At 43.1% G+C, this 26,954-nt stretch overlaps 1 protein-coding gene across 2 annotated transcripts; it reads left to right on the top strand.

Annotated features, from left to right (window-relative positions):
* Positions 1–2,574: 2,574 nt before the first annotated feature.
* On the top strand, positions 2,575–26,725 carry LOC141432423 (protein kinase C-like). 2 transcript variants are annotated; one of them, XM_074093976.1, is made up of 15 exons: positions 2,575–2,732; positions 4,021–4,052; positions 4,140–4,210; positions 5,771–5,927; positions 6,821–6,957; positions 9,165–9,246; positions 11,780–11,851; positions 13,618–13,742; positions 14,486–14,718; positions 18,586–18,734; positions 20,206–20,258; positions 20,789–20,975; positions 21,860–21,996; positions 22,524–22,622; positions 23,670–26,725. In XM_074093976.1, exons 1-15 carry the CDS (start codon positions 2,638–2,640, stop codon positions 23,745–23,747), a joined length of 1,707 nt encoding a protein of 568 aa, XP_073950077.1. In that variant the 5' UTR covers positions 2,575–2,637; the 3' UTR covers positions 23,748–26,725. The 2 variants fall into 2 exon arrangements, with proteins under 2 accessions (XP_073950077.1, XP_073950078.1); XM_074093977.1 differs by lacking the exon at positions 11,780–11,851.
* Positions 26,726–26,954: the final 229 nt, after the last annotated feature.

The raw sequence follows: 26,954 nt of genomic DNA, 5'->3' as shown, positions 1-26,954 counted from the left end.
GATCAATCAATCCACGGTTAGTTTTCTTTGCACAAGTTTTGCTGTATCTGACGAGAATTAGTTTTTTTAGCCGAAATCGAACTTGGATTTTGAACATGAAACTACCGTGAGACTCAGTCATATTAATATAATATACAATGACCCGGATAACTCACGTCTTAAATCGAGTTTAGCTCGACACGAAGTTTAGGCGAAGGGCTACGGATTAGCCCGAAACATGTCGAGCTAAACTCGATTTAAGACGTGAGTTATCCGGGTCAGTATATTTAATACGAACTTGGATTTGTGTACAAGTAACGAGAACTTATAGTAAATAGGCAGGTAGTAGGGCATGTTAAGACATCACTAAAGGGCAAGGGATTCTGACCTCAAATATTATTATTTACTCACCTGATTCAGTGAATGATTCAATTTCATTTGTCTCTCTTGGTTTAAAGAAATGATTTGTAATGTGAACTAATTTACTTACTATTACATTTATAACTGTAGAACGTGCTAAGTGTTGAATGAATCAGCTTTTACTTTATAACGAAAACTTAATTTTATCATAGATGAAAATTTGTGCTATGGGTATGATTTTTAGATTTGCAGCGCTTGCTATTTCATGCCGTCGGCTACCTGGGTCTCGTTTGCGTCTCGTGTCATTTTATTTTATTGTTCTCTAAACGTTTGTTTTGCTTGAATATTTGATAATTAATATATTGATACAAGCATTTGCGATGTTTTCATCAACATTGGCTTAGTCTGATGCAGCTCTTACGCTTCCAACATAGCTGTTCTTAGAGAGCTATTTATTTGCGAATGAGTTTAGAGAGCAGTTTCGTAAAATAAATACAACGTTCTAGTTTTTCCGCAGGGATAAGACTACACTAGACTACACATTGGGCCAGCGCTTCTGGCCAACTGTTTCAACACGTTAGGGGAATACATACAGATGTCTTTGAAGACACAAAGTTCAGTTGGAGAAACTGAATGGAGTGCCAGGGTGGAACCTTCTGCTAGGTTATATATACTTCTACCCAGTGGTAGCTTTAGGGGGTGAGAGGGAGGCAATGACCCAGGGTTTCTCAACCTAAGTTAATTTGGGAGGCACGAGCGTTAATTTGGCACCCTTTTCGTCAAAAAATCCTTGGATTTGTCATACAAAATGACGGATATTCGACCTTAAGTGGGTCCTAAATTAACGCTCGTGACTGTACACCAATTCGTACCTTATGCATTTCTCGTCAACATCAAACACACCTACTTTCGATACACATACTATGTTGCGTACCCCCTTTGCAAAGATCAACCGCCTAGGGTCTCGCAACGGTTGAGGCCGCTGCCGCATCTACCCAAGAGAATGTCATGAGATCGATCGCGAATAGGTTCCATTCTGGTACGCGATACAGTTTCCTCGACCGCACTCGACCGGCCATCCACGGACATACAGTATAGCCACGATAGTCTACCATCAATCGCTAATCACATGCGCCATCGCCTGTACAGTTACCTGCATTAATATCTGCCACAGCGGAGCGCGCAAAAATATCGGCCCTAGAATTAGAGCCGTATCAGGGCCTCGCGCGGTTGCACGGTTTGGCTTGGCGCGGCGTGCACAAGGTTTCAATAGAGCCTGTACTCCAACCGCAGCGCTGCTCTATTAAGGCCACAGTGCATTAGAGTCACCCGGCACCTGACCAGCACCGCCTCGACTTTCGGCGTCCACTCGTCGACAGGTGGTCCACGGGTGGACGCCGCGTTGACGAGTGGACCTCGCGTGTTCGACGAATTTCCTAGTAGTCACTATGGCGGCGAGCAGCGGGCTGTCACAGAGTGGTCCACTCGCTGTCCGCGCGTGGCTACCTCGTGAGTGAAGCGATCCGGTAACGCTATGGAATTAATGTAGTGAGCGTTAACCGCGAGGCGAGGCGAGGCGGTGCCGGTCGGGTGCGGGTGACCGTAATGAGCTGTGACGAGCACGACGCGGCCGCATGAGTTAGTGGAGGCCCTCAGATATTAGTTTTCATCACACTTGCTCGTAAACAGTGTCGTAACATGCAGGCTACCTTGGTTGCAACCCCCCAAATAAACCCTCGACGTTAATGTGCTTGTCGTGAAACCCGTGGTCGGTAAATGAGTCATTGCCCGTACTAATTTTCTTGTCATGAAGCCCAAGGTCGGTAAATGAGTCTGTTACTGCATGGCGTGCTGCTCGTGCTGGCGCGCTGGCCGGCGCTGCCCGGAGCGCAGTCAGCGGTTTCGGCAATTTTTGAAAAAAATATTAGTTTTTCTATTACAAATACAATTTTACTAGCAAATGTGATGAAAACATTGTATGTCGCACGGGCGGTACTAGAATTACGAACATCAACTCATTAAAGCCCCCGTCTTCGCCTTCGGGCTTCTAATAGTCTCGTTCCTAATTCCTTATTTACCGCACTTAAGACAATGTACTATTATGCACACTGTTGTGTCAGATAGTTTTGTCGGTGGCTGTATGTGTGTATGATGTACAATGGAGCAGTGAGGCATGTGTGTGTGTGTGTGTGTGTCAGGCGGCGGGGCGGGCGGCGAGGCGGGGCGCGCGCGGGGGGCGGCGCGGCGCGCGGGCGCGAGTTCAAGGAGGGCGCGGGCTTCGCGCGCCGCCGCGGGGCCATGCGCCGCCGCGTGCACCAGGTCAACGGACACAAGTTCATGGCCACCTTCCTGCGACAGCCCACCTTCTGCAGCCACTGCCGCGAGTTCATCTGGTAACTGCCCGCAGCCCACACGTGCCAATGGTGTGCATCCACTGGGGGGCAGGACCAGGTAGGTGGGGGGGGGGGCGCAAACTAGCGCTGCCTGCCCTGGAATTGACCCAATGCACGCCAATGCCATTGGGCCGATACTGCTTTCTCATCATTTAACGTATTCACTGCTTGGAACTTCGCCCAGTGCCGCTGTCATTATTCATACATTTTGAACGCACATGTGCGTCGATAGCACCAGTGGAAGCCAGGTGGCAGTGAATGCGTTAATAAGTGGGATTGACTACTATCAAAACTACTACTACTAACTGACATGTCAATGAGGGCTATCGCGAATGAATTCGCCGCTAGAGGCGCTAGTGTAGCGTGAGGTCTCCGAAATGTCAAATCTCATAATTTTTGGGTGAGCTACGCGGGTTTATTTAGAATTAGAATAATTTTGTGAATATTTTGCAATATCTGAAATTAATTATGGCAAATATGCGTTCCGGGGCAATGAATGTCTGTGTTTTGAGACAGTTTTGTCTTTCGGAAACCTTTGTCCTCCCTTTTTTCCGAACAAAACGGGGACTATGCAACACTGTGGCATGCTCGATATTTTTATGGTACGGTTTTAAGGTGTATTAAATATGATTTTAATCTAAACTTTGTTTCCACGCCCGTAATAACAGACTTTGAAAGCCATACTTAAAAACCTCACGCAACAGTGCGCCATCTAGTGAGACAAAAAACGATAGCCCTCATTGTACTAACTTTGTGTGTTTTAGCAAAATAAATGATATGATTTGAAAACATTCTATGGCACTAAAAAATACATTGAAAGAAAGAAGAAATAAATTGCTGGTGGTAGGACCTTGTGCAAGGTCCGCCCGGATTGCTACCACCATCTTGCTCGCTAAGCCTGCCGTGAAGCAGCAGTGCTTGCTTGCACTGTTGTGTTTCGGCGTGGAGAGTAAGACAGCCGGTGAAATTACTGGCACTTGAGGTATCCCATCTTAGGCCTCTAGGTTGGCAACGCTTATGGGCGGTGGTGATCTCTTACCATCAGGAGACCCACTTGCTCGTTTGCCATCCGAAAGAATAAAAAAAAAACAAAAAGTAAGTAAGTAAGTAATTAAGTAAGTTTGTTTTATTTTCATTAAATGTGGTTAACAATGGATCTTAACACAAAATTATAACAATCACACATTTAGCTGTCGCATAGCATGCAAAAATATTCCTTAATCAAAAAAAAAAACAAAAAAAAATATGTGCAAAAATATGTTTTTCATAATTGTTTTTTTATTCACAGGGGTCTGGGAAAGCAGGGATATCAGTGTCAAGGTTAGTTTCATTGTCTAAGCTCCTAATATCCTTGTAAAATAGTACGAGTTTGTAAATAATGATATTAATGACAAACCTTGTTAACAGTGTGCACTTGTGTGGTGCACAAGCGCTGCCACTCCTCCGTTGTCACTAAATGCCCCGGCATGAAGGAAGAGGTGAGTCCTTACCTTACCACTAACATTGACCGAAGTTGACAATCTGATTTATGCCTAACCTCCTGTTTCATCATCCATTGATTCAATTTCTGACGGATAAATGTGGCATCACATTCTCAGTCTCTGTTTGTTTTGTTCGAATTTCGATATTCGAAAATTAATCAAGGGGTGGTGATGGTGAATCAGCCCCTAGTAATAAAAAGTAGGTATTAAGTAGCTTTTAGTTAAATAACTATGTTCAGATTGAACACAAGCATAATGGATTGTACCGCGACTACGGCGAGGCGAGAAATTGCGAGGCGATAATCGCGCTCGTGTGGTCTCGTGTCACCTCTTGGAGAGGGCTCCACACCTGGGGCCTCCGTCAACTCGCGGGCGCAGCGTGCTATTGTAATAGGGCTGAGCCCCGCCCGCCTCACGCAGCGCTGCTCTATTAGCCGCTGCTTAAAAATCGGTGACGGCACGGACGGCGCACCGTTTTTATCGCATGCTCTCCACACCGCTGCTTAAAATATAGAATCGCAGTGACGTGCCGTAAACGTCAGGACTTTACCAAACAAAAGTCTTGACGTTTACGGCCCGTCACTGCGATTCCGCACCGTTTGCGTATTTTGAGCAGCGGTGTGGAAAATATGCAAAAGAAAAACGGTGCGCATACGATGCGTCTCTGCGATTCTGTACCGTCACCGTTTTTTAAGCAGCGGTGTGGCCGCACCTTTAGATGACATGAAACAAGCACGCTGTGCCAAGCCAAGCCGTGCACGAGGTCCTTAAGTCTTAACACTTTGACTGTCTCTCGCTTTTGCCACCGTCATGGGTCAATACGTCCGTCCATTACAGGTAATGCACAAATGTACAGAATCATCCGTTTCTGACGTAACGTAGACGTGACAGAGCTAGTTTGACGGTGCATTACATATAATGCACGGAGAGTTAAGCTGCATTTCCACCGATAATGTGCGAGGATGTGTTGCGCGGATTGTTTTTTTCGTTATTCGTTAACCCAGGGTTTCTCAAACTTATGGCTCCATGTACCCCCGTTAAAGTTTCTAGACGACAGCGACCCCCCAAAGAAAGTAATAAAACTGGCTAATGGAGAAACTAAGTTATTAATATTAATGTATATTATTTATTTCAATAAAAGGTAACAAATATAGGTAAGAATCGTCTTGCCAACGAAAATACAAACTGAACAACAAATAACAAACAAATAAGTAACAAATTTGGAGTAAAAAATACAAAAAGACTCCAAAACTTCCAAAAATCTTAATCATCTTGCCAGTTTTGCAGCCACCATCACGTAAACCTTGTCGCGTACCGCCTACTGTCGAATAGCGAATCCCTAGGGGTTCGCGTACCTCACTGAGAAACCCTGCGTTAACCAATAGAAACGTTTCATTTACCTCGCCTCGCTCCGCTCACCTGTTTCCACTAGAGATGTGCTGTGCGAGGGCATCCTCGCATATTTTTGGTGGAAACCCAGTCTAAAATTGAAAAGCGGATATGATAGAGTGAGTGTAGTGTAGTGTGGTGTAGTGTAGTGTTGTGTCGTGTGTGCAGCAACACGGCGGCGGCGGCGTGAGCGTGTCGGGCGGGCAGCGGTTCAACGTGAACGTGCCGCATCGGTTCGTGGTGCACTCGTACAAGCGGTTCACGTTCTGCGACCACTGCGGCTCGCTGCTCTACGGACTGATCAAGCAGGGCCTGCAGTGCGAAGGTAACGCCCCTCTAGCCGCAGCTATACAATACATTTGATACGTTGAGTTTCTTGCACGGATTCTTCTCAACAGAGGTTTTCCGAACCGGTGGTAGTTTTTTTTTTGACATTCATAAGTGCTTGTTATAGCCTAAATTGAATAAAGCTTTGACTTTGACATGCTGTACAGTGTACAGTGTACACAGTGGCTCATGCCTAGTTACAGCTATTGCACGTCACGGCTTGTCGCTATCGCACGATTTTATGAGACTTTTGAGAAAACAAGGACACCAAAAGAAAGCTGTATACGAGTTTCCAGCTTATTATTCGCAAGGTCCGCCCGGATTGCTACCACCATCTTGCTTGCTAATCCTGCCGTGTAGCAACAGTGCGCACTGTTGTATTTTGGCGTGGAGTAAGACAGCCGGCGAAATTACTGGAACTTGAGGCATCCCATCTTAGGCCTCTAGGTTGGCAACGCATCTGCAATACCCCTGGTGTTGCAGATGTTTGTGGGCGGTGGTGATCTCTTACCATCAGGAGACCCACTTGCTCGTTTGCCATCCAGTCGAATAAAAAAAATAATCTCATTAATTTTTTTAACCCTCGACGCAAAAAGAGGAGTGTTATAAGTTTGACCGCTATGTGTGTCTGCGTGTCTGTGTGTCTGTCTGTCTGTGACACCGTAGCTCTTAAACCGGTTGACCGATTTGAATACGGTTTTTTTATTTGAAATCAGGTTTTCTGGCGATGGTTTTTAGGCATGTTTTATCAAAATCGGTTCAGCCGTTTTTGAGATATTGAACTTTGAAGTGACAAAGTCGAGGGTTTTCCAATATTTTGTTGGTTAGGCTATTATTGGTTAAGTGACTGCATCGTAATGGCAATGTGTGTTTGTGTGTTTGTGTGCGCAGTGTGTTCGATGAACGTCCACAAGCGCTGCCAGAAGAACGTGGCCAACAACTGCGGCATCAACACCAAGATGATGGCGGAGATCCTCAGCGAGATGGGCATCTCGCCCGACAAGAACCCGCGCCCCCGGACCTCCAAGGTACGCACGCACTTACCTGCTAGGCTAGGCTGACATGATTATAGCCCAAATTGGAATATACTAGCGTGGGTGTACCCAGAGGGGCGCTAGAAATTGTATTATTTACAATATGTATTATGCGTTAACTTTTGAAACATCCTCGCTAGACGCAAGTGTGTATGACAAAACAAGTACGGGAGATCCGATGTAGTAGTAGATTGATAACCAAGGGTGGAAAGTGACCCATTTCACCCGAGATATTTCTGGCACTCGAACGAAGTGACAGCGCCAATAGTTCGAGGGTAGATGGGTAATTTCACCCGAGTTAGACACTACTTTTCATTTCGACTGCGAGGAAAGTAAAATACTACAAAAAAATTTGAAAAATAATAAATTGTATTTCCTTATATCCAACTTCCAACGGTACCTTTTCGACTGGCCACTTGCCACTGCCGACTATAAAAAAAAAATCGAGTGTGTCACGATCAAGGAGCTTATATACAAAACTGGAGGTTGAACGCCGTACGAAGAAGTATGTATGTAAGTAAACTCTTTATTGCACATAAAAATGAAAAATAATTGACTTGCTTCCCCGGGCCAGAAGCTGGGTACGCCCTCAAATAATAATAATAATAATAGAAACGTTTATTCGCTAATAAACATAGTCATTCCTACCATTATCTAGTCAAGACATATCTAATATGCATGTATATCTGTATTCTAGCAAATAAACGATTCTGATTTCTGATTTCTATGGTTTCGAGACGGTCGAGCGGCTTGACGGGAAAAACAATTTTGTTTTGATTAACGGAACAGCTTGAGCTGGTAACAGTTACTTTTCTTAGTATAAAGTCACATCAAGCGCGAGTCAAAGTTTGACTTCAGCGGTAATGACACTGCGCCGTTCACCTAATGCGGTCTCCGAATTTGTTCCAAACTACTTCGTCTTTACATTAGTCTGTCGGTCTACTGCGGCGGCCATATTAAGGCGGTGGCAGCTGTCGCTCGCCGAGTGTCGCCGCATGCTGATAACTGATAATCTTTTGCCGCCGAAATCAAGAAACATTTATTTAAAAACCTATGAAAGTTTTATGGACTGGAGGAATAAGAAACGCATTAATTCTTTCACAGAAATGACTATTTTTTTTCTCGCAATCGAAGTGAAAAATTAGAGTTTGCACCTCGAGACTAAAAGTCAATAGGTATAAACCCTCGGATAAATAGACACCCTCGCTAAAGCTCGGGTGGTTAACCACCTCGGGTATATAGTGGCTTATTTTAGTCCCTCGATAAAAGATATACTATTATTTGAGACCCATTGAAACAGCACGCCGCACGCCAAGGTAACCCGTGCACCGGTGCCAGTTAGCGGAGGCCCTTCCGGTTGGCGGTTACTGTGTTACTTGTAAAGGTCTTTACTCACTACGCCGTATCATACCATGACCGTACTAGGAACGTATCAATAACGGAATGACAAACATACAAGCAAATGGTATCACCCTAATACTGGCTATTCAACTGGCTATTTTTCTTTCCTTCGATTTTCCAATAGATGACACCAGTGAGAACACAAATAACACGATACGTATTGCCATCTAGTGAGACACTAACAGCCTTATTCATAAAAAGTTAGAGCCTCCTTGAAGGCTCCTTGAAGGCCCGATGCTAAAAAACGTGATTAATAAACGTCTGTTAGCGCTAATCAGTCGATCAAGGCTCTGCTAAAGTTAGAGGACCGTAGACCCTCCTTTATCTCCCTGCTAAGTCACAAAATGGCCGCCACAAGTTTGAACAGCTGACTTTGACTGGAAAATCGAAGGAAAGAAAAATAGCCAGTCGAATAGCCAGTGATACCATTTGCTTGTACTAGGTGGTGTCTCTGTTATATTATCTACTTTGTACTCTTAACTTATTCGTTGCTATTGCCCTCATGGTATGACACGGTGGGTAGAGTCCTTTACGTGGAGCGTATGTTCACTGATGAGGGTGTGTGTGTGTGTGTGTGTGTGTATATACATAATACTTGTGATGTATACATATCATTTAATAATATTGTAAATCTGTTTTAAAAAAAATATATACGCTGAGTTTCATGCCGGATTCTTCTCAGCAGAGGTTTTTCCGAACCGGTGGTAGATTTTTTTTGACATTCATTAGTGCTTGTTATAGCCTAAATTGAATAAAGATATTTTGACTTTGACTTTGACTTTGTGTGTGTGTGTGTGCAGTACAACCCGGTGGTGCTGGAGGGCGCGGGCGACGCGGCCGGCGACCCCGACAAGGAGCCGCTGGACAAACACGACGACAAAGGTCAGACATGCAACAACATTACTGACGTACTATAATCATTTATACCTACTACAATATTACTCATTATGATTCTTGTATAGAACTATTTCTCAAAAAGTTGACCATTTTTCAGTTGTCTACTTATATTTATAAAAAAAACCTGACGCTATTCCAACTTAAAAAATAAGTAATATTGTGTATAAATAATAATCTTTGTTGTTGGATCCAATAGAAAGTTTCGATGTAGTTACAAAATTATGATTTTTTCCTCATGTTTTCCTGACGCCAAGGAATTTTGAATGTTTTATGTAGTTTGTGTTTTATGACCTCGTCCTTAGTGTTAATAATTTCTTGACAAAACTGATTTCTTGTCAATTTCATAACGGGACACTTTTGAGAAATACTCATAGTCAAGTGAAAAAGTATTTATCCATTCGAACCACTCAAAAATATGTTACCACAGTCTTATTACGTCGGATTATGAGTCTTGTACATATTTTTGAAGATTTAGATAACTCCATACTTTCGCACTCGACTGTACATTCAACAGCAGTACTAGGTACATGAGCAATTTGTGCTCAAATTGATCTAAACACTCTTATTACCTTGGCAAAGTCGTGTGTAGATTATGTTTGCCGTCTCTATTCGTTCATTTAATTCTGCTGCCGACTTTACAATTGGTTACCTAATCAATTATGGTGAAACAATTTAATCTAACAATATGTCCTCGCAAGTGCCGCAGTCAAGTAGCCTTAGAATGTCACAACAATGTGTCTACATTTGCTATGAATTATGTAAGAGAAGGGTTGAAAAAAAGAAAAGAGTGTTCAAGTTCACACCATGGTTAGGATGAGGAAAAATTACAAAATGGCATGTTACATTTTGTGTTTGACGCCCTTTTTTGTTTTGTTTTCTTTATTACTCTTTATCAGGCTAATAACAATATATAAACTAACGTTACCTAACCTTACGTGCACTTTATTGCGAGCTAAAAGGACAGGTTAGTATCATTTCGTCTAAAAAGCTGTTGCAATTGGTCTAAGTGGCAACTTGTCTAAGTATCATATCAAGTGATCTAAAATTCTTTGACTTAAAGTCGACGGAGCTCCGCTTAGCGGAGCTCCTATTCCGCGTGGCCGAGGCGCTTCGCGCCTTGACGCAACTCTGACCTAACCTGCCTATGTTTTTTCTAGTTTTTGACAAAAACAGGTTAGGACCACTTGCTACTTAGACCTGCTGCTTTTTTAGATGAAATGATACTAACCAAAGGACAGATGTGTACGAGCAAGTTTGCGTAATTGTGATTAGGCGTGATTTTATTGTACACCCTTGCCTGATAGAGGGTTAAGCCATAGCGTAATAATAACAGCTAGTGAGGTACCTTTTCCGTAAAGACGGGGCAATTACATTGCGGAGCTATACTGAGCGGCACAAAATCTGGCCCTCAAATGTATGCAGAAATAGGTAATTTGTATGTAGAGTGGGCCAAATTTTGTGCCGCTAAGTATATTTTAGACTGAGACGCGACGCGACGCGGCATGTTTCATTCAGGGAATAACTCATGAGTAATTGTTGGCGTATTTTTTTAATGAGACATGCAGTGACGCGTTTTGGTGTAAATTAACAATAAATAATGGTAATTCGTAGATTTCAATCCGGCCGACTCTCCGCTAGCGCCAAATAAATGCGCCCACTATGAGAAATTATTACGCTATGGTTACGCTTTGCACATTTTTATTTCTGTTTCGTTTCTGCATTGTTTGTTTTAAGGGGATTGCGTAGTAACAGCTTCTCATACAAACAGCGACAATGGTTTCTGACCCCCTAGAAGTTGGTCGATTTTGACAGATTTTTGATATTTTGTCAGTGAACACTAAAGCTGGGTTTGTACGTTTCATTTTTTTTTTGTTAAGAGCGTTTATACCTGCTGAGCTGGCAACGTTGCATTTTTGATAGTTTTTCTCGATTATTCCATAAAAATTTAATGAAAATTAATAATGTTGTCTGATAGAACATTTCTTAATATATAAGTTAATGTGTCTACTCCAATATATTCGTTATAGACTTTTATTTTCTTTAAAAACCGGTCATAAACATTAATTCGTTTAAAGGAATATAAAAGTCTATCCCGATTAATAAATTATTGGAGTAGACACATTAACTTATACATCAAGAAGTGTTCTATCAGAAAACATTTTTAGTTATCATTCAATTTTTATTTTTATGGAATAATCGCGAAAAACTAAAAAAAATGCATCGTTGCCAGCTCAGCAGGTATAAACGTTCTTAATGTTTTAAAGAAACCTAACTTTGTCTATGTTTTATTGTTTACATGCAAAACGAATTCAAGTTAATCAATATTTAAAAAAGCAAAACGACATACGGAGTTTTGGTTTTGATTGACAACATATCAAAGATTGGTCAAAATCAATTAACATTTCGGGACTGGGGACCGTCGCCGCCGTTTGTATGAAAAGTCTAGTTTTCTGTTTTAATTCACAATCCTCTTTGTTTGTTTTTGTGTTGAATGCGTTTGTTTTGTCGCCGCGCGTAGGTATAGTACCGCTGAACCCGGCGTGGAGCTCTCACTGGGACGACCTGCGCGACATATTCACGTGCTACGAAGGTTTCCATTTTGTTTGTGCTTTTGGTGTTGGGGTTGGGGCGTTACGGCCGCTCTGTCGTTGTTCTCTAGCTGGACATAAAATCAAGTATAGGTAATTTGAAGCAATTTGCATGACATATTAATCAAATAAACCCCAGATAAGTTAAGTCTTAAATCGAGTCTAGCTCGACATAAAGACTAGACAAAAAGAAAATTTACCGTTTATTTCGTTAAGTATGAGAGTCTCACGGTAGATTCATGTTAAGACTTGCATGAAAATGATTTTATTGTACTAATTTTCACTTTGCATATAAACGTAAGTGTTCAATTAGTACAAGAATGTAATGCATAACCGCAAACTGCATATATGCTGGATACTTAAAAGGTTTACAGACATAACCACAAAGTATATAAGTAAATATTTTCGCATGAAGTGTGTCCGAGCCATAATCTATAATATATATATGGAAATAACCGTAAAAATCAATATTTTTGGTGAAAACAATGACGGGCGGTTGAGACGCCGAAGATTCACGCGTTGGTATATTATTATTATGCTTGCTTGAACAATCCAAATGTTGTTTGGTAACAGTCAAGGCATTTACCTTGGTTAATTACGCTTATCGCGCAACTGAAGGGCAGAAGGATTGGAAAGAGTGATAACTCACGACAAATATAATCGTGTAAAATTAACTAAAATTAATAATTAACTAAACTTTAATTTGTTGGGGATGCAAAACAATGAGGGCTATCGTTTTTTGTCTCACTAGATGGCGCACTGTTGCGTGAGGTTTTTAAGTATGGCTTTCAAAGTTTGTTTTTACTGGTGTGAAAACAAAGTTTAGATTAAAATCATATTTAATACACCTTAAAACCGTACCATAAAAATATCGAGCATGCCACAGTGTTGCATAGTCCCCGTTTTGTTCGGAAAAAAGGGAGGACAAAGGTTTCCGAAAGACAAAACTGTATCAAAACACAGACATTCATTGCCCCGGAACGCATATTTGCCATAATTAATATCAGATATTGCAAAATATTCACAAAATTATTCTAATTATAAATAAACCCGCGTAGCTCACCCAAAAACTATGAGATTTGACATTTCGGAGACCTCACGCTACACTAGCGCCTCTAGTGGCGAATTCATACGCGATAGCCCTCATTGCTTATGTGGCTTTTTCGGTCGGTTGGGGACCTAATAAGTATGTCGAGCCGATCAGCCGCTTTAATGTGTCGCGTGCTGCACGCGGCGCATTGTTTGGATAGCCCTGGAATAAATTGGATGGTATTGAACGTTCGTAAATTATCCCTAATCAGTAAACAAAAGAAACCCTCGAAAAGTATGTATAGGTACTGCTCCAAAGAGAATAGGGACCGTTATGATTTAACTGATAAAATTCCAATATAGTGTGAGCGAATAGCTATGTTTAGTTATGTGCATCAATGTGGCCCGTATTTTGTTTTGAGAAGTTAGTCGGTATAATTAATTTGATTTCTTCTAGCCTACTTAATTTATTTATTTTGATATATTGTTGCATTTCATTGTTTTCCATCCTTGTTCCTAATATGACTCGTTCCATTAATATTTATTTTATTAAGGGGCTGTTTCACCATCCATTGATTAGTGTTAACTGACGGTTAGGTGTGATGCCGTCTCTATTTATTCGAACAAAACAAATAGAGACGGCATCACACCTAACCGCCAGTTAACACTAATCAATGGATGGTGAAACAGCCCCTAAAGCTTGTAATCAATAGACGATTTAACGTAGAGGTGTTGTCAGGCGGCGACGGCGGCGCGGGCGGCGCCAAGGATAAGGTCTCGCTGGAGGACTTCACGTTCATCAAGGTGCTGGGGAAAGGCTCCTTCGGGAAGGTCATGCTCGCGGAGAAAAAGGGCACCGACGAGGTAAGAGCTAACCACTACATACAACACTAACACCATCCATTGATTAGCGTTAACCGACGGTTACATGTGATGCCGTCTCCGTTTATTCGAACAAAACAAATAGAGACGGCACCACATTTAACCATCAGTTAACATTAATCAATAGTTGGTGAAACAGCCCCTAATTATTTGTAGTTATTTTGTGTCACAAGGGAGCAAAATGGTGTATTTACGGCGAGGGCGTACATTGAATCCAGAATGCAGCGAAGGATTCTAAAGTAGAATCCTGAGCGTAATGAGGGATTCAAGTGTTAACGCCCAAGATGAAAATAATTTTGCTCCTGAGTGGCTCATACAACTTTTCACACCGAGCTTTAAGATACTTGAAAAAAAAATTCTAATTATTATTAAAGAACAACCAGCAAAGAAAATGGCGGGGCTTTACAATTAGCAACTTCAAAAATTGGCATTTGCAATAAAACACTCAGAAAAGCCTTTAACAGAAAAGTTGCACTTTGCTCCCTCTCGTCAGGGAGGAAAAGTTACTTTTCTGAAGGAGAGATTTACTTGGCCTCGCTCCGTTCAGCCGTTTCCACCATACCAGAGATGTGCTGTGCGAGGATAGGTAAATGAAACGTTTCTATTGGTTAATGAAAAACATAGGACTCGCAACTCATCCTCGCACATCTTTGGTGGTAACGCAGCCATAGACCCTGCATAGGGCGGGACGATGTTTGTTCAGAGAGCGTTGTTGTTGTCGGCAGGTGTACGCAGTGAAGGTGCTAAAGAAGGACGCCATAATCCAGGACGACGACGTGGAGTGCACCCTGACGGAGCGGCGCGTGCTGGCGCTGGCGGCGCGGCACCCGTTCCTGACGGCGCTGCACTGCGCCTTCCAGACGAGGGACCGCCTCTTCTTCGTCATGGAGTACGTCGACGGCGGCGACCTCATGTTCCAGATACAGCGCGCCAGGAAGTTCGACGAGCCGCGCGCCAGGTCAGACGACAGGAAATAGTAGATTATTGTCGTGGCCTGGAAGTAGGCAATTGCTGGCTGAGTATGAGTATTAAACGGACGAGCTTGCGAGTCCGTTTAACTAATACGAAGCCAGCAATTGCTATTCCAGCCGAGACTAATATAAAGCTTTTCTCAAAAATGGTGAATAATTCTGAAATAGAATAAACTTTTTCTCAAATATATTGTAAAAATTTAATTTTTCCAATAATTTTCTTATGCTTTCCCGCCTTTTTTCATTAAAAATAAACTGCAGGTGTATTTTTCCACCGAAAACACCACAAGCTATTTCAGACCCTATAGAAAAAGTCCGTTGTTCCAACAAAATATCTGATACCGGCCATTAGACTTGGCTGTATGTATACGACTTGTGCCAATATTGCCATGGCCTTTTTAACTTTAAAAAAAATGCGACTGATTGCAGGCGCGCTAATTCATTATTGTCGAGCTAGCGCGCCTGCAATCGTTTTAACTTTTTAATTTTTCGCTGACCATAAACTATGCACTTCACCTTCTGATATGTAAAGAATAATGTCAACTTTTACGGTCATTTTTGAGAAAAATTACTTATTGACTTTTAATAGTAGATTATTGTCGTGCCTGGAAGTAGGCAATTGCTGGCTGAGTATGAGTATTAAACGGACGAGCTTGCGAATTCATTATTGTCGAGCTAGCGCGCCTGCAATCTTTTAACTTTTTTTTTCACTCTTTATTTTTTCGCTGACCATAAACTATGCACTTCACCTTCTGATATGTAAAGAATAATGTCAATTTTACGGACATTTTGAGAAAATAGCTTATAATGTGTCCACTGCAGGGCAAAAGCCTCCCCTCTCTTATTCCACTCTTCTCTACTCTCTTGGCCAGCTCTTGCCAATCTGACTGGAATCGGTCCAGGTCGTCCCGCCATCTCCTCCTAGGTCTGCCTCTGCTCCGGTGCCCGTCGCATGGAACCCATGCATGCGGCAGACGTGTCCCGCCCGGTCCCATTTTAATTTGGCGGTCTTCATTCCCACATCGACAATTTGAATTCTGGAGCGCAGATCAGTGTTTTTGAATTTATCAGATCTCCGAACACCTAGAATACTCGCTCCATAGCTCGCTGGCAAATCTTGAGCCTGGACTTCTGAGCCTCAGTCAAAGACCAGGTTAGGATGGGCAGGATACACATATCGACGAGCTTGCGTTTCAGGGTTAAAGGAAGTTTGCCCTTCATTAGCACTTTCATGGACCAGTCCTCCAGGCATTTTCAATGCGTTTATCAATTTCTTTCCCTTGTCTGTTTTCGAAAGAGACTATCTGGCCCAAGTAAGTGTATTCATCGACATATTGTATTACCTGCCCATCTACCGCTACCCTACGTTTGACGCTATTCGTCATTAACTGTGTCTTTAACCGGTTCATCGTAAGTCCAACCTCAAGACTTGCCGTGCTCAGTTGTTGGAGCATATTATTAAAAAATAATGAATAAAAAACACTGACACTGCAGTGTTAGTTTTGATTTTCGTTTACTTTAACGGAACATTCAACAGGGTCTAGTTTCTCAGAGCATATTTAGTCTAATATTGAAGCCGTGGTGGCCCAGTGGTTTGACCTATCGCCTCTCAAGCAGAGGGTCGTGGGTTCGAACCCCGGCTCGCACCTCTGAGTTTTTCGAAACTCATGTGCGGAATTACATTTGAAATTTACCACGAGCTTTGCGGTGAAGGAAAACATCGTGAGGAAACCTGCGAAGCGATTCAATGGTGCGTGCGAAGTTCCCAATCAGCACTGGGCCCGCGTGGGAACTATGGCCCAAGCCCTCTTGTTCTGAGAGGAGGCTTGTGCCCAGCAGTGGGACGTATATAGGCTGGGATGATGATGATGATGATTTAGTCTAATATTAATTTGTTTCATTTTCTCGTTCAATTTATGAGCAAAAACACTAATATTATTAGATATAAAAGCGTTGGGAAACTGAGAAGTTAATTTATCTAAGGCACTATTGGCTTAACTCTTACTGTTTAAAAGATAATCAAGAATACGAGTTAGATAATTAATTGTGCGCGGTAAAACAGTTTATGTAAAATGTTCTTAATTTGTGACTCGCGTTTTGTTGCCGATAGCCATGCTGCGCTGCTGTCTGAAATTAATGGTGGTTTTATTACTTATTTATATGTTGGAATATGCGGAGAAAAGGCCATTTGATTTTGTCGCACATATATTAGGCCGGATAAAGGTCTCCCCACATCTCTCGACGAGGAATCGGTAAAAGCTGATAGAAAAAACCTCTATGTCCACGCAATAAAAGCTAAAAAGGGATGGTTCGGCTCGGCCCACGCCTGACGACGCGTCGACGTCTTTTTCGCTCTAATTGCGTAGATTTAAAGCACTTTTCTATCGGCTTTTGCCGATTCCTCGTCGATAGATGTGGGGGAACCCTGAGCCAAACAAGTGTAGTGATTGCTTTAGGTTAGCTTTATTGATCAACAAATAACGCGTAACGGACAGTACCGGCCCCCTTTTGTATAGTCGAGTTCATAACCTTGTGAGCAAAAATTTGATCAAAAATATCTGAACACGCTTCTACGCCGTTAACAATAGAGTCGTGTTCAGATATACTCAGCGGCAAAAAATGTGGCCCTCAAATGTATACAGTTATCTCAGATCAAATAAAAACTAAAGATAGGGCGCTGCGAACAACGAAGTGAGGCCGGTCAAAATACCCCAATCCGTGTGCTAACACAGTGGCATGCACACACTTGCAACCAAACTATTTATTTATTCCTCTTAATGGCGGCCATAAGGCTTGGGCCAATGTCAGTTAAATTAAAGATAAATATATTCTTCTTATGCATGTTGTACGGTGATTGTAGTTTTTGCAACTTGATAGCTAAATTCCAGAAACCACGCGGGACCACTTGCGCATTAAAAAATGTCAGACACAAGAGCAATATAGAATTTGTGGATCACTGTTCACTGTTAAGGTTCATCGTCGCATAACACTATCAAAATTATACTTCAACTAGCCAAAGAAGCAGAAATACCAAAATTAGATATCGTCTACATCCGCCATGTTCGAATGCTACAAATCGAATCCGCGACCAAACTACACCAAAACGTTATTACTTAACATAAAACGTCAACACTAGTGTTGCCATTATAATATTGTAGTTACCCTATTAGGTATGGGTAAAAGCCGCCTATGTAATATATCTTTTTTTATTAATCTATTCTTTATTAACACGGCTTAAAGCGTGAGATAGTGACACACAACGTAGTTATTTGGTTCTTGTAAAAGTGTGTCAACGTTTTTATTGTAGTAACAGTATCAAAGTGTGAAAGTAATTAAAACTCTATTAAAACGTTATTCAACGGTAACGATATTTTTGTAGTATCGGGGTACTAAGAATTATTATGGCAACACCGGCCTACGCACACATGTTTATAAAACCGGCCTCACCGGGCGTTTGACCGCGCTCTATCTTTATTTTTTATTTGATCCGAGACAGTTATAGGTAATTTTGTATGGAGAGTGGGCCAAATTTAGTGCCACAGTATATTTTGATCAAAATTTTGCTCACAAGTTTATGAACTTTACTGTACTCGTATGTGTCCGCTATTTGATAATGATAATGTTATTAAGTTTGACTGAACTGAAGATTGACCTCAATGTCACCTAATGCAAAATACAGTCAACAAGGTTCGTTTAAGTTCCCTGCTGTGATGTTATTCATGGTATACAGGGTGGTACCAAATGATGACACTTTACTTAAACAGTACAAGTATGTCCTTGGAGCAGGCAGGCAGGTGGCAGGCAGGTGGCAGGCAGGTGGCAGGTGGCAGGCTGATGGTGTGTTGTTCCGTCAGGTTCTACGCGGCGGAGGTGACGCTGGCGCTGCAGTTCCTGCACCTGCACGGCGTCATCTACCGCGACCTCAAGCTCGACAACATACTGCTGGACGCCGACGGACACTGCAAGCTGGCTGACTTCGGCATGTGCAAGGAGGGCATACTGGGTCAGTGCACCCACACACCACACACCACACACCACACACATCATGGTGTCTACAACTACACGGGAAATATAGGTCCCGATAAAAAGTGTTTTCCAGAAGTGACCAAGTTCTGAGATCCTTTTCAGGGTTATTGTCTGTCCGTCATGTAGAGGTATGACACCTCAGGTATCAAGCTGAAATTAGTATTAAATATTCCAATTGTCTTATTGATGAAAAGGTTGCTCTTAGGCTATCCAATAGGGATGTTGACACCACCAATCAATTGACGTACTTTTTATGAGCTGTCAAAACAATTCTCCCATAGAGTGAATAGAAATAGCAACTTATTATGACGTCACTTGTTCGCACACTCAATCAATTGACTATTTATTTGTTTTAAAGCAACAAAAAAACTAATTTTGCAGTTAATCAAAAATTAATCTGGTTTTCAGGGCTACAATAAAGCGTTTTTTCACTGGAGTCGTGTCTTCAAGTTATTTGAAAATGAAAATGAAAATATTTATTCGGGACACACACATAAACAATAGACACAGAACAAAAACATATTAATAATAAAGTAAAATAAAATGAAATGAGAATACAAAATACAAAAAATAAATAAAAATAATTAAAAAATACTTATATTATGTGCCCGAAATGCCTCAGCATAAATGCGGACTCCTTTGGTGGAGCCAGCGCTGGTCTTCCGGCGAGACCATTTTAAACATTTATTTATGGTGTCAACATCCCTACTGTGGATAGCACACGATATGAACAAAGAAGACGCTCCGCTGCTGATTCCAATTGTCTTATTGATGAAAAGGTTGCTCTTAGGCTATCCAATAGGGATGTTGACACCACCAATCAATTGACGTACTTTTTATGAGCTGTCAAAACACAATTGGGATGTCCCAATTTTTGACAACATATAATAAATCGAAAACCATTTGGAGAAATAGGCTTCGTGAAGCGTTTTCAGAAATACTTATTTTTATGTGCCCGAAATGGTCCCGCCTCAGCATAAAATGCGGACTCCATTGGTGGAGCCAGCGCTGGTCTTCCGGCGAGACCATTTTAAACATTTATTTATGGTGTCAACATCCCTTTTGTGGATAGCACACGAAATGAACAGAGAAGACGCTCCGCGTGCTGGTTGCCGGTTTTAGCACTTCCAGCGCCCTACCCTAAAGCCGCTACTGGTCATTATTGGCATCACGTATTGGTTAAAGATTTGTCTTGTGATATTGCTTATTCCGGACGAAAAGATTCTGCTCAGCTTACATCGTTTGCTACTGTCTACTGTCATATCACATAGTTTGTCCGATGATTAAAAAAAGCGCTGGAGGGGGCTGTGAAAGACGGACCGCATTCCGGTCTGTCGGAAGCAGAGTTGCCCTGTGACTATAGATTATGAGAGCTGAGGACAAATCCAACAGCTTGATGAGAGGCCGTAGTGTGTGCGCGTCGGTTTGATACTGGTTGTTGTTCGCAGATGGCACCACCACCACGACTTTCTGCGGCACGCCGGATTACATCGCACCCGAGGTGAGTTTAAATGTAGTGGTACGTGGATGACATTATTGATAAGGACTTCTTGACGCCCTAAACATCTCCTAGTTAATTAAATGATACCGCGGTCAAGTGTGTTCTTGATTTTTGTGTTCTGAGGCATTGTTCATTGAGGGTATGCAGCGTTAGTGTTGTTGGCCCTGCTGCCGGAGGCTGGCGTGCAGTGGCGTAGCTAGGTAACCTAGGGCCCTGGGGCAAATAAAAAAATGGGCCCACTGCTATCAAAACTGGTAAGGTTTTTTGAAGTAAAATCATTATATATACAAATACTTTTTAAAATTCTAAGCAACTTTATCATCAGCTATAAAGCAGAATTTCGAGGGCCCCCTGAGCTTGAGGGCCCCGGGGCACTGCCCCGCCTAGCCCCTTGGTAGCTACGCCACTGCTGGCGTGCTGCTGCAGGCGCGAATACCAGCTGCCTCCTAGAATTGACCCACTGCACGCAAATGAGTGTCAGGTAGCAGTACGAGTGACAGTAACGAAGCGGTCCCCTGCCCCTGATCCAGATCCTGCAGGAGCTGGAGTACGGTCCGTCGGTGGACTGGTGGGCGCTGGGCGTGCTGCTGTACGAGATGCTGGCGGGGCAGCCGCCCTTCGAGGCCGACAACGAGGACGACCTGTTCGAGTCCATCCTGCACGACGACGTGCTCTACCCCGTATGGCTCTCCAAGGACGCCGTCTCCATCCTCAAGGGTGAGCCACCCCCACACCCCACATGTTACCGCCAGATGGTGATAAACTTCAACTATTTCACCTGAAAACAAATCTGACTTTAGGCCTAAATATTTCATTAATAATTACGATTAAAAACTAGTTTCTTCATCATCAACCAGAAGACTTCCATTGCTGAACAGAGACCCTAAAACTAATTTATTATTATTATTTAACTATATAGCGCCATCTGTTATTATTTAGCAACAAGTGGTGTATAAAAGTGAAACTTTCTATATACGAATGACCAATTGGATGTGTATGTGTGTTTTTTAAATAATTGCATTACACTCCGTTACAAACGTCCGAAGCGAGCATGTCTGTATTGTCTTCTTTCGCTCTTCGCTCGCTATTTCGGTAGTGACTCGGCGCAGTTGATCAATGTCAAATCAAAGTCAATCCGAGCACTGAAAATAGGTCAAGATAAATTTGCAAAATTTGACAGGGCAAGTTAAATAAAAGCTTGTAAGAAACAGTCTAACAGAAGATAATGCAGTCAAAAGCCGTGGTGGCCTAGTGGTTTGACCTATCGCCTCTGAAATAGAGGATCGTGGGTTCAATCAAACCCCAACTCGCACCTCTGAGGTTTTCGAAATTCATGTGCGGGATTAAATTTGAAATTGACCACCAGCTTTACAGTGAAGGAAAACATCGTGAGGAAACCTGCACATAACCTGCGAAGCAATTCAATGGTGTGTGTAAAGTTCCCAATCCGCATTGGGCTCGCGTGGGAACTCTACGGCCCGAGCCCTCTCATTCTGAAAGGAGGCCTGTGGGAGCAGTGGGACGTGAATAGGCTGTGATGATGGTGATGAAGAAACAGTCACTTTGATATTTATATTATTAGGTTGGGTGTGTTGTCGCAGGTTTCATGACGAAGAACCCGGTCCGTCGGCTGGGCGTGGCGGGCGGCGCGGCCGGCATCCGCGCGCACGCGTTCTTCCGCGACGTGGACTGGGACGCGCTGCAGCAGCGCCGCCTGCGGCCGCCCTTCCGCCCTAAGGTCGGTCAACAACCCCCCTCCCCCCAACCACCACCCCATAGCATGCAGCACAGTACAGCAGCAGCAGCACCGACTGCTTTTCGTATACTATACTTACCTACCAGAGGAAGTATTAACCAAAGGAGTTTGCCCCCGTTATGGGGTAATTTCGTGATGAAACATACCCCCGAAAGTCGTAGAAAGTTGTCAAATAAAACGAACCTTTTTCAAATCAGTTTTTTTTTTATTCTACTGGATGGCAAACGAGCAAGTGGGTCTCCTGATGGTAAGAGATCACCACCGCCCACAAACATCTGCAACACCAGGGGTATTGCAGATGCGTTGCCAACTTAGAGGCCTAAGATGGGATACCTCAAGTGCCAGTAATTTCACCGGCCGTCTTACTCTCCACGGCGAAACGCAACAGTGCAAGCACTGCTGCTTCACGGCAGGATTAGCGAGCAAGATGGTGGTAGCAATCCGGGCGGACCTTGCGCAAGGTCCTACCACCTGCAAAAATCAGTAACGCTATGTTGACGACATTGCAGAAAAGCAAACGCGAGGCGGTCAACTTCGACGCGGAGTTCACGAAGGAGGAGCCCGTGCTCACGCCCGTGCCGCCCGACGTCGTGCGCACCATCAACCAGGTATGCGCACGCGCACACACTATATTTTTTATAGCATAATATGGATCATCCTAAGCCGTGGTGGCCTTGTGGTTTGACCTATCGCCTCTCAAGCAGAGGCTCGTGGGCTTCATGTGCGGAATTACATTTGATATTTACCACGAGCTTTGCGGCTTTGCGGTGAAGGAAAACATCGTGAGGAAACCTGCACAAACCTGCGAAGCAATTCAATGGTGCGTGTGAAGTTCCCGATCCGTACTGGGCCCGCTTGGGAACTATGGCCCAAGCCCTCTTGTTCTGAGAGGAGGCCTGTGCCCAGCAGTGGGACGTTTATAGGCTGGGATGGATGGATGGGATAGATGGATCATCTGATTGGAAATGATCACCACCGCACATAAGTACCAACTACCAATAATTCAAGGTGATTGGTTTGTTGCCGACCTTGAAAGAAAGTATAAGTCCTTTTCTTGAAAGCCCCGATGTCATAGTGCTTGCACATATTTATACATTCACAATGGATAGCGTGACTACAGTTTGGGTTATGCTGAAAACTTGTGCAGGGGCCTTCAGTCTAGTTAAAGGAGCGGCCACACCGCTGTTTAATATAATAAAATACGCAAACGGTGCGGAATCGCAGTGACGTGCCGTAAACGTCAGGACCACCTCATGCTCTCCACCAAAACTCGTGACTTTTACGGCATGTCACTGCGATTCCGCACCGTCTGCGTATTTTGAGAAGCGGTGTGGAGGGCATGCTATAACAACGGTGCACATACGATGCGTCTCTGCGATTCCGTACCGTCACCTTTTTTAAGCAGCGGTGTGGCCGCTCCTTAACTCAATAACGTCCTTAAACATTCCGGAACTAACCGGACTGTGCTTTGTAGTCCAAACTACATTTATCTGCACTAAATATCGAGACAATGAGGGTTCTTCGACAGGTGAAATATCGCTAGATGGCGTTAGTATCGTGAAGTTCGTTTGACGTTTCAGTCTTGCTTGCGATTGGCTCATTTATTGTTTTGTGATGTTACATTGTGTATGATGTTATCGTTTCTGTTTTTGCAGGAGGAGTTCCGTGGCTTTTCGTTCGTGAACTCGGACTTCCCGCCGCCCGCGGCCGACAAGCCGGCGCCGGCGCCGTGAGCCCACCCCCCAACCCCCCCTCTATGTACGTCTGTCTCTTTCTAGCGTAGGTTAGGTTAGCCGAGGCTCGCGCGGCTGTCGGCGCGTCGGGTTCTTATGAGATTCTGTCCACGACGCGACCCGCGTCCGGCCGATAAGTTAAAAAACCAAAAAATACACTAAAAAAATAAAAAAAATACGAGTCGATAAAAAACTCGCTCCGTCGAGATCCGTTAAGTATATTATAAATCGAAATGAGGTTAGAGCAATTATTTATTGTTGTAAATATTGAGGAGTTGTATGCATTGGATGTGTCGTTACGGCGTGGACGGCGCGCCACCAGTAAACCCCATTCGCGTAGCGTGTTGTCTGTGTGTGCGAGCGAGGCAGCGCGAGGCCGGCCGCTCGCTCCCTCGCGCCGGCCGACCGCCTCCGAACAAACCCGAACACTCGCCGACTGACCGACCGCGCCGCGACAAACACTAGACGCCGAGACCTAATACCCAATAGCCGTTTTGTCTAACGCGCGGGCTGTCGCGTTTGCATCCACCATCTCTTTCTACCCTCATCCTACACCGTGTGACAGAAAGAAATGGTGTAAACGATTGCGATTCCCAGGGCGTAAGACAATAAGCCTATGTGATGAGATGACTACTGATGTGCTAAAGGAAACTTTACAAAATTGCGGAATTTTTCATATAGGAAAATTTCGGAAACTTCTCACAATTTTTTATGGGGACTTAAATATAAATTTCTTGTAAAAAAATCCTGACATTTCCGAGAACTTTGTCAAATTTTTGGAAAAACTTTCTGCAACTTGCACATCTTAATCTTATTCGCGCTACGTAAGAGGTTGCATTTAGTATAAAAGAAAAGTTGGCAGAAAAACCAAAAGGTACTGTCACTCTAGACAAGTTGATGTTTTCGGTCGTTCTTCGTGTCTTTTGTTCGTCGCAGTGCGTGGTTTTCTATAGCTAAATAGGCTGTAAGTTCCACCGGCAGTATAACCTTATCACATTAAATACCCCTGTGACTTCCTTGATGAGTACAAAAAGGGCTTACTGAGACAAAGTTGTGCTAAGGATCGAGCTTACGGGGTTTAGTTATGAAACTCATTTGTCATATCATAACGCTGCATGATTGTTGCTTTGCTTTGATTTAAATTAAAAGGCTTAGGGGCTGTTTCACTATCCATTGATTAGCGTTAACCAACGGTTAAATGTGATGCCGTCTCCGTCTATTTGAACAAAACAAATAGAGACGGCATCACACCTAACCGCTAGTTAACACTAATCAATGTTAATCAATTAGTGTTAAATGACGGTTAAATTTGATGCCGTCTCCGTCTACTCGAACAAAACAAATAGAGACGACATCACATTTAACCGTCAGATAACACTAATCAATGGATGGTGAAACAGCCCCTTAGAGTCTTATGGTTTTAAACCACAAAAAAACAGTAGAAGTGGTAAGGGGAGTCTTCGCTCAGTTCGTTATTGTACGAATGTGTACTAAAATAATAAAAATAAAATCACAAAATGCACTCCACCATTTTGGAGTGCAGGAATAACAGCAGGAAACGTTCATAAAGATGGAGTTCCTAACCACCGGCAGGGACCACGGTTTGGTGGTTTCGGTGCCGATAGACATCCAGAAGTATGCCACTTCCACTAGTTTAGATTTTTTTGTAAAGTAGATTTAAAATTAATCCTTTTTCAGCAGGTGGTAGGACTGAACGTCCTTGTAAAAGTTTTAAGGATTGTTTTATTGCAGTCTTAGAATGTTTCCATGCATTGGTCCATGTTCAAATTTGGTCAAATCGCTGGTCCATGTCCATGTTTAAAGTGCTGCGTTAAAGACTACATAAAAAAAATGGTAAAAATCTTCACAGGAGTGTAATCAGACTAGCCAAGCCATCCACTGAAGAATGGATTAATTTTAAAACCTTGTACATCGTTTGCAAAGCAATAATGATGCGGCGCCGGCCCTATATTACGAAGTGCAAAATTCGAACTTCGTATCTTACCGTCCCGCTGACGCTACTATAAAGTGAGAGGGACGGTAGAATAGGAACTTCGATTTTCGTAATTGCCGCCCTGGTTCGGGTTTGTTAGAGCCGAACGCCGGCGCGCGAGCGCGACCCGACCGGGTTATTTATTTTCGTTGATCGATACTATCGATCGATTCGATAGTCCGTGTACCCTCTCCGTGGTGCTCGTGTGTTTGCTGCGTCTAGTCCCCAGTTGTGATTTACACACAATACTCATAGCCGTTTAGTTTCTGTGCTGCTGCCACAGACGCTAACGTGCCGATGGTGGCGCCGAGGCGGTTCGTGGCGATTGTTTATGTGATTGGCGGTCTCGATTAAGATGTACACATTTGTAAGTAATGTAGGGCTTTTTCATATGTACAGTCGAATGGAAAAATATATATACAGCTATAGCGGCAAAATATTTATACATCGACGTTATGTTTAGTTATGCTAGTGAAGCCAATATTATTACTAACCATTTGCTAATTATTGACCCAACGAAATCTAGGGTTTTATTAAAACGATAAAGATTTTCGGATCGCCTGAACTCCAGTGACTTTACGCACCAAAGGTGTCTTATCAACTAGACCACCGGGGAATCCGACCAAACACCGAAAATCTTAATCGCTTGCATCTAAATTCAAAATGTAGTATGTCCGTGCCTCAAACTTTTGGCTGTGTTGAAACTATCAACGAGTGGATCGAAATGTGGTTATCCCGCAAGTCTTTCCGCTTTGATTTTGGATGCGCCTGTCACAGCGGTTCTTTCTATATTGTAATGCGCACAGTTGCGGTATGAACGGTACGGTCGGAACCGTTCCCTCCCGTCGTCGTTCGTTACTCATTTTGTCGATGAGAATTGACTGAAGATGCCTCACTATATTTAAAGTAAGTGTAAATGTGTACTAAAACATTTCGGGTAAAACAGTAACTCCTTGGGAAACTACTTATTTAAAAAAACCGTATGTTTTGGAGTAAATATTTAAGCAAAGTGCTTGTACGATGAGTAAACTACTAGCCTAATCGAGATAGTACAGTCACCAGCATCAATATCTGACACAACAAGCGTGCATAAATATCTGACAATACGACTCTATTTATAGGGCCGGAAGGAGGTGTCAGATATTCTTGCTCGCTTCGCTGTGCCAATGGTCTAGTCGAGATGGTCAATCTCTCGCCACGAAGGGCCCCGGGGC

Source organism: Choristoneura fumiferana, chromosome 11, assembly GCF_025370935.1.
Source record: "Choristoneura fumiferana chromosome 11, NRCan_CFum_1, whole genome shotgun sequence".
Classification (NCBI taxonomy): Eukaryota; Metazoa; Arthropoda; class Insecta; order Lepidoptera; family Tortricidae; genus Choristoneura; species Choristoneura fumiferana.
The sequence above is the reverse complement of the archived record's forward strand: the minus strand, read 5'-3'. Positions and strand labels throughout refer to the sequence as shown.

What these genes read in the sequence shown, in the direction of transcription:
- LOC141432423 (XM_074093976.1), top strand. Translation starts at nt 2,638, where the DNA reads ATGCGCCGCCGCGTGCACCAGGTCAACGGACACAAGTTCATGGCCACC. An exon ending in GCCCCGGCATGAAGGAAGAG is followed by an intron (nt 4,211 to 5,770) that starts GTGAGTCCTTAC and finishes TCGTGTGTGCAG; the next exon opens with CAACACGGCGGCGGCGGCGT. An exon ending in AGAAAAAGGGCACCGACGAG is followed by an intron (nt 13,743 to 14,485) that starts GTAAGAGCTAAC and finishes TGTTGTCGGCAG; the next exon opens with GTGTACGCAGTGAAGGTGCT.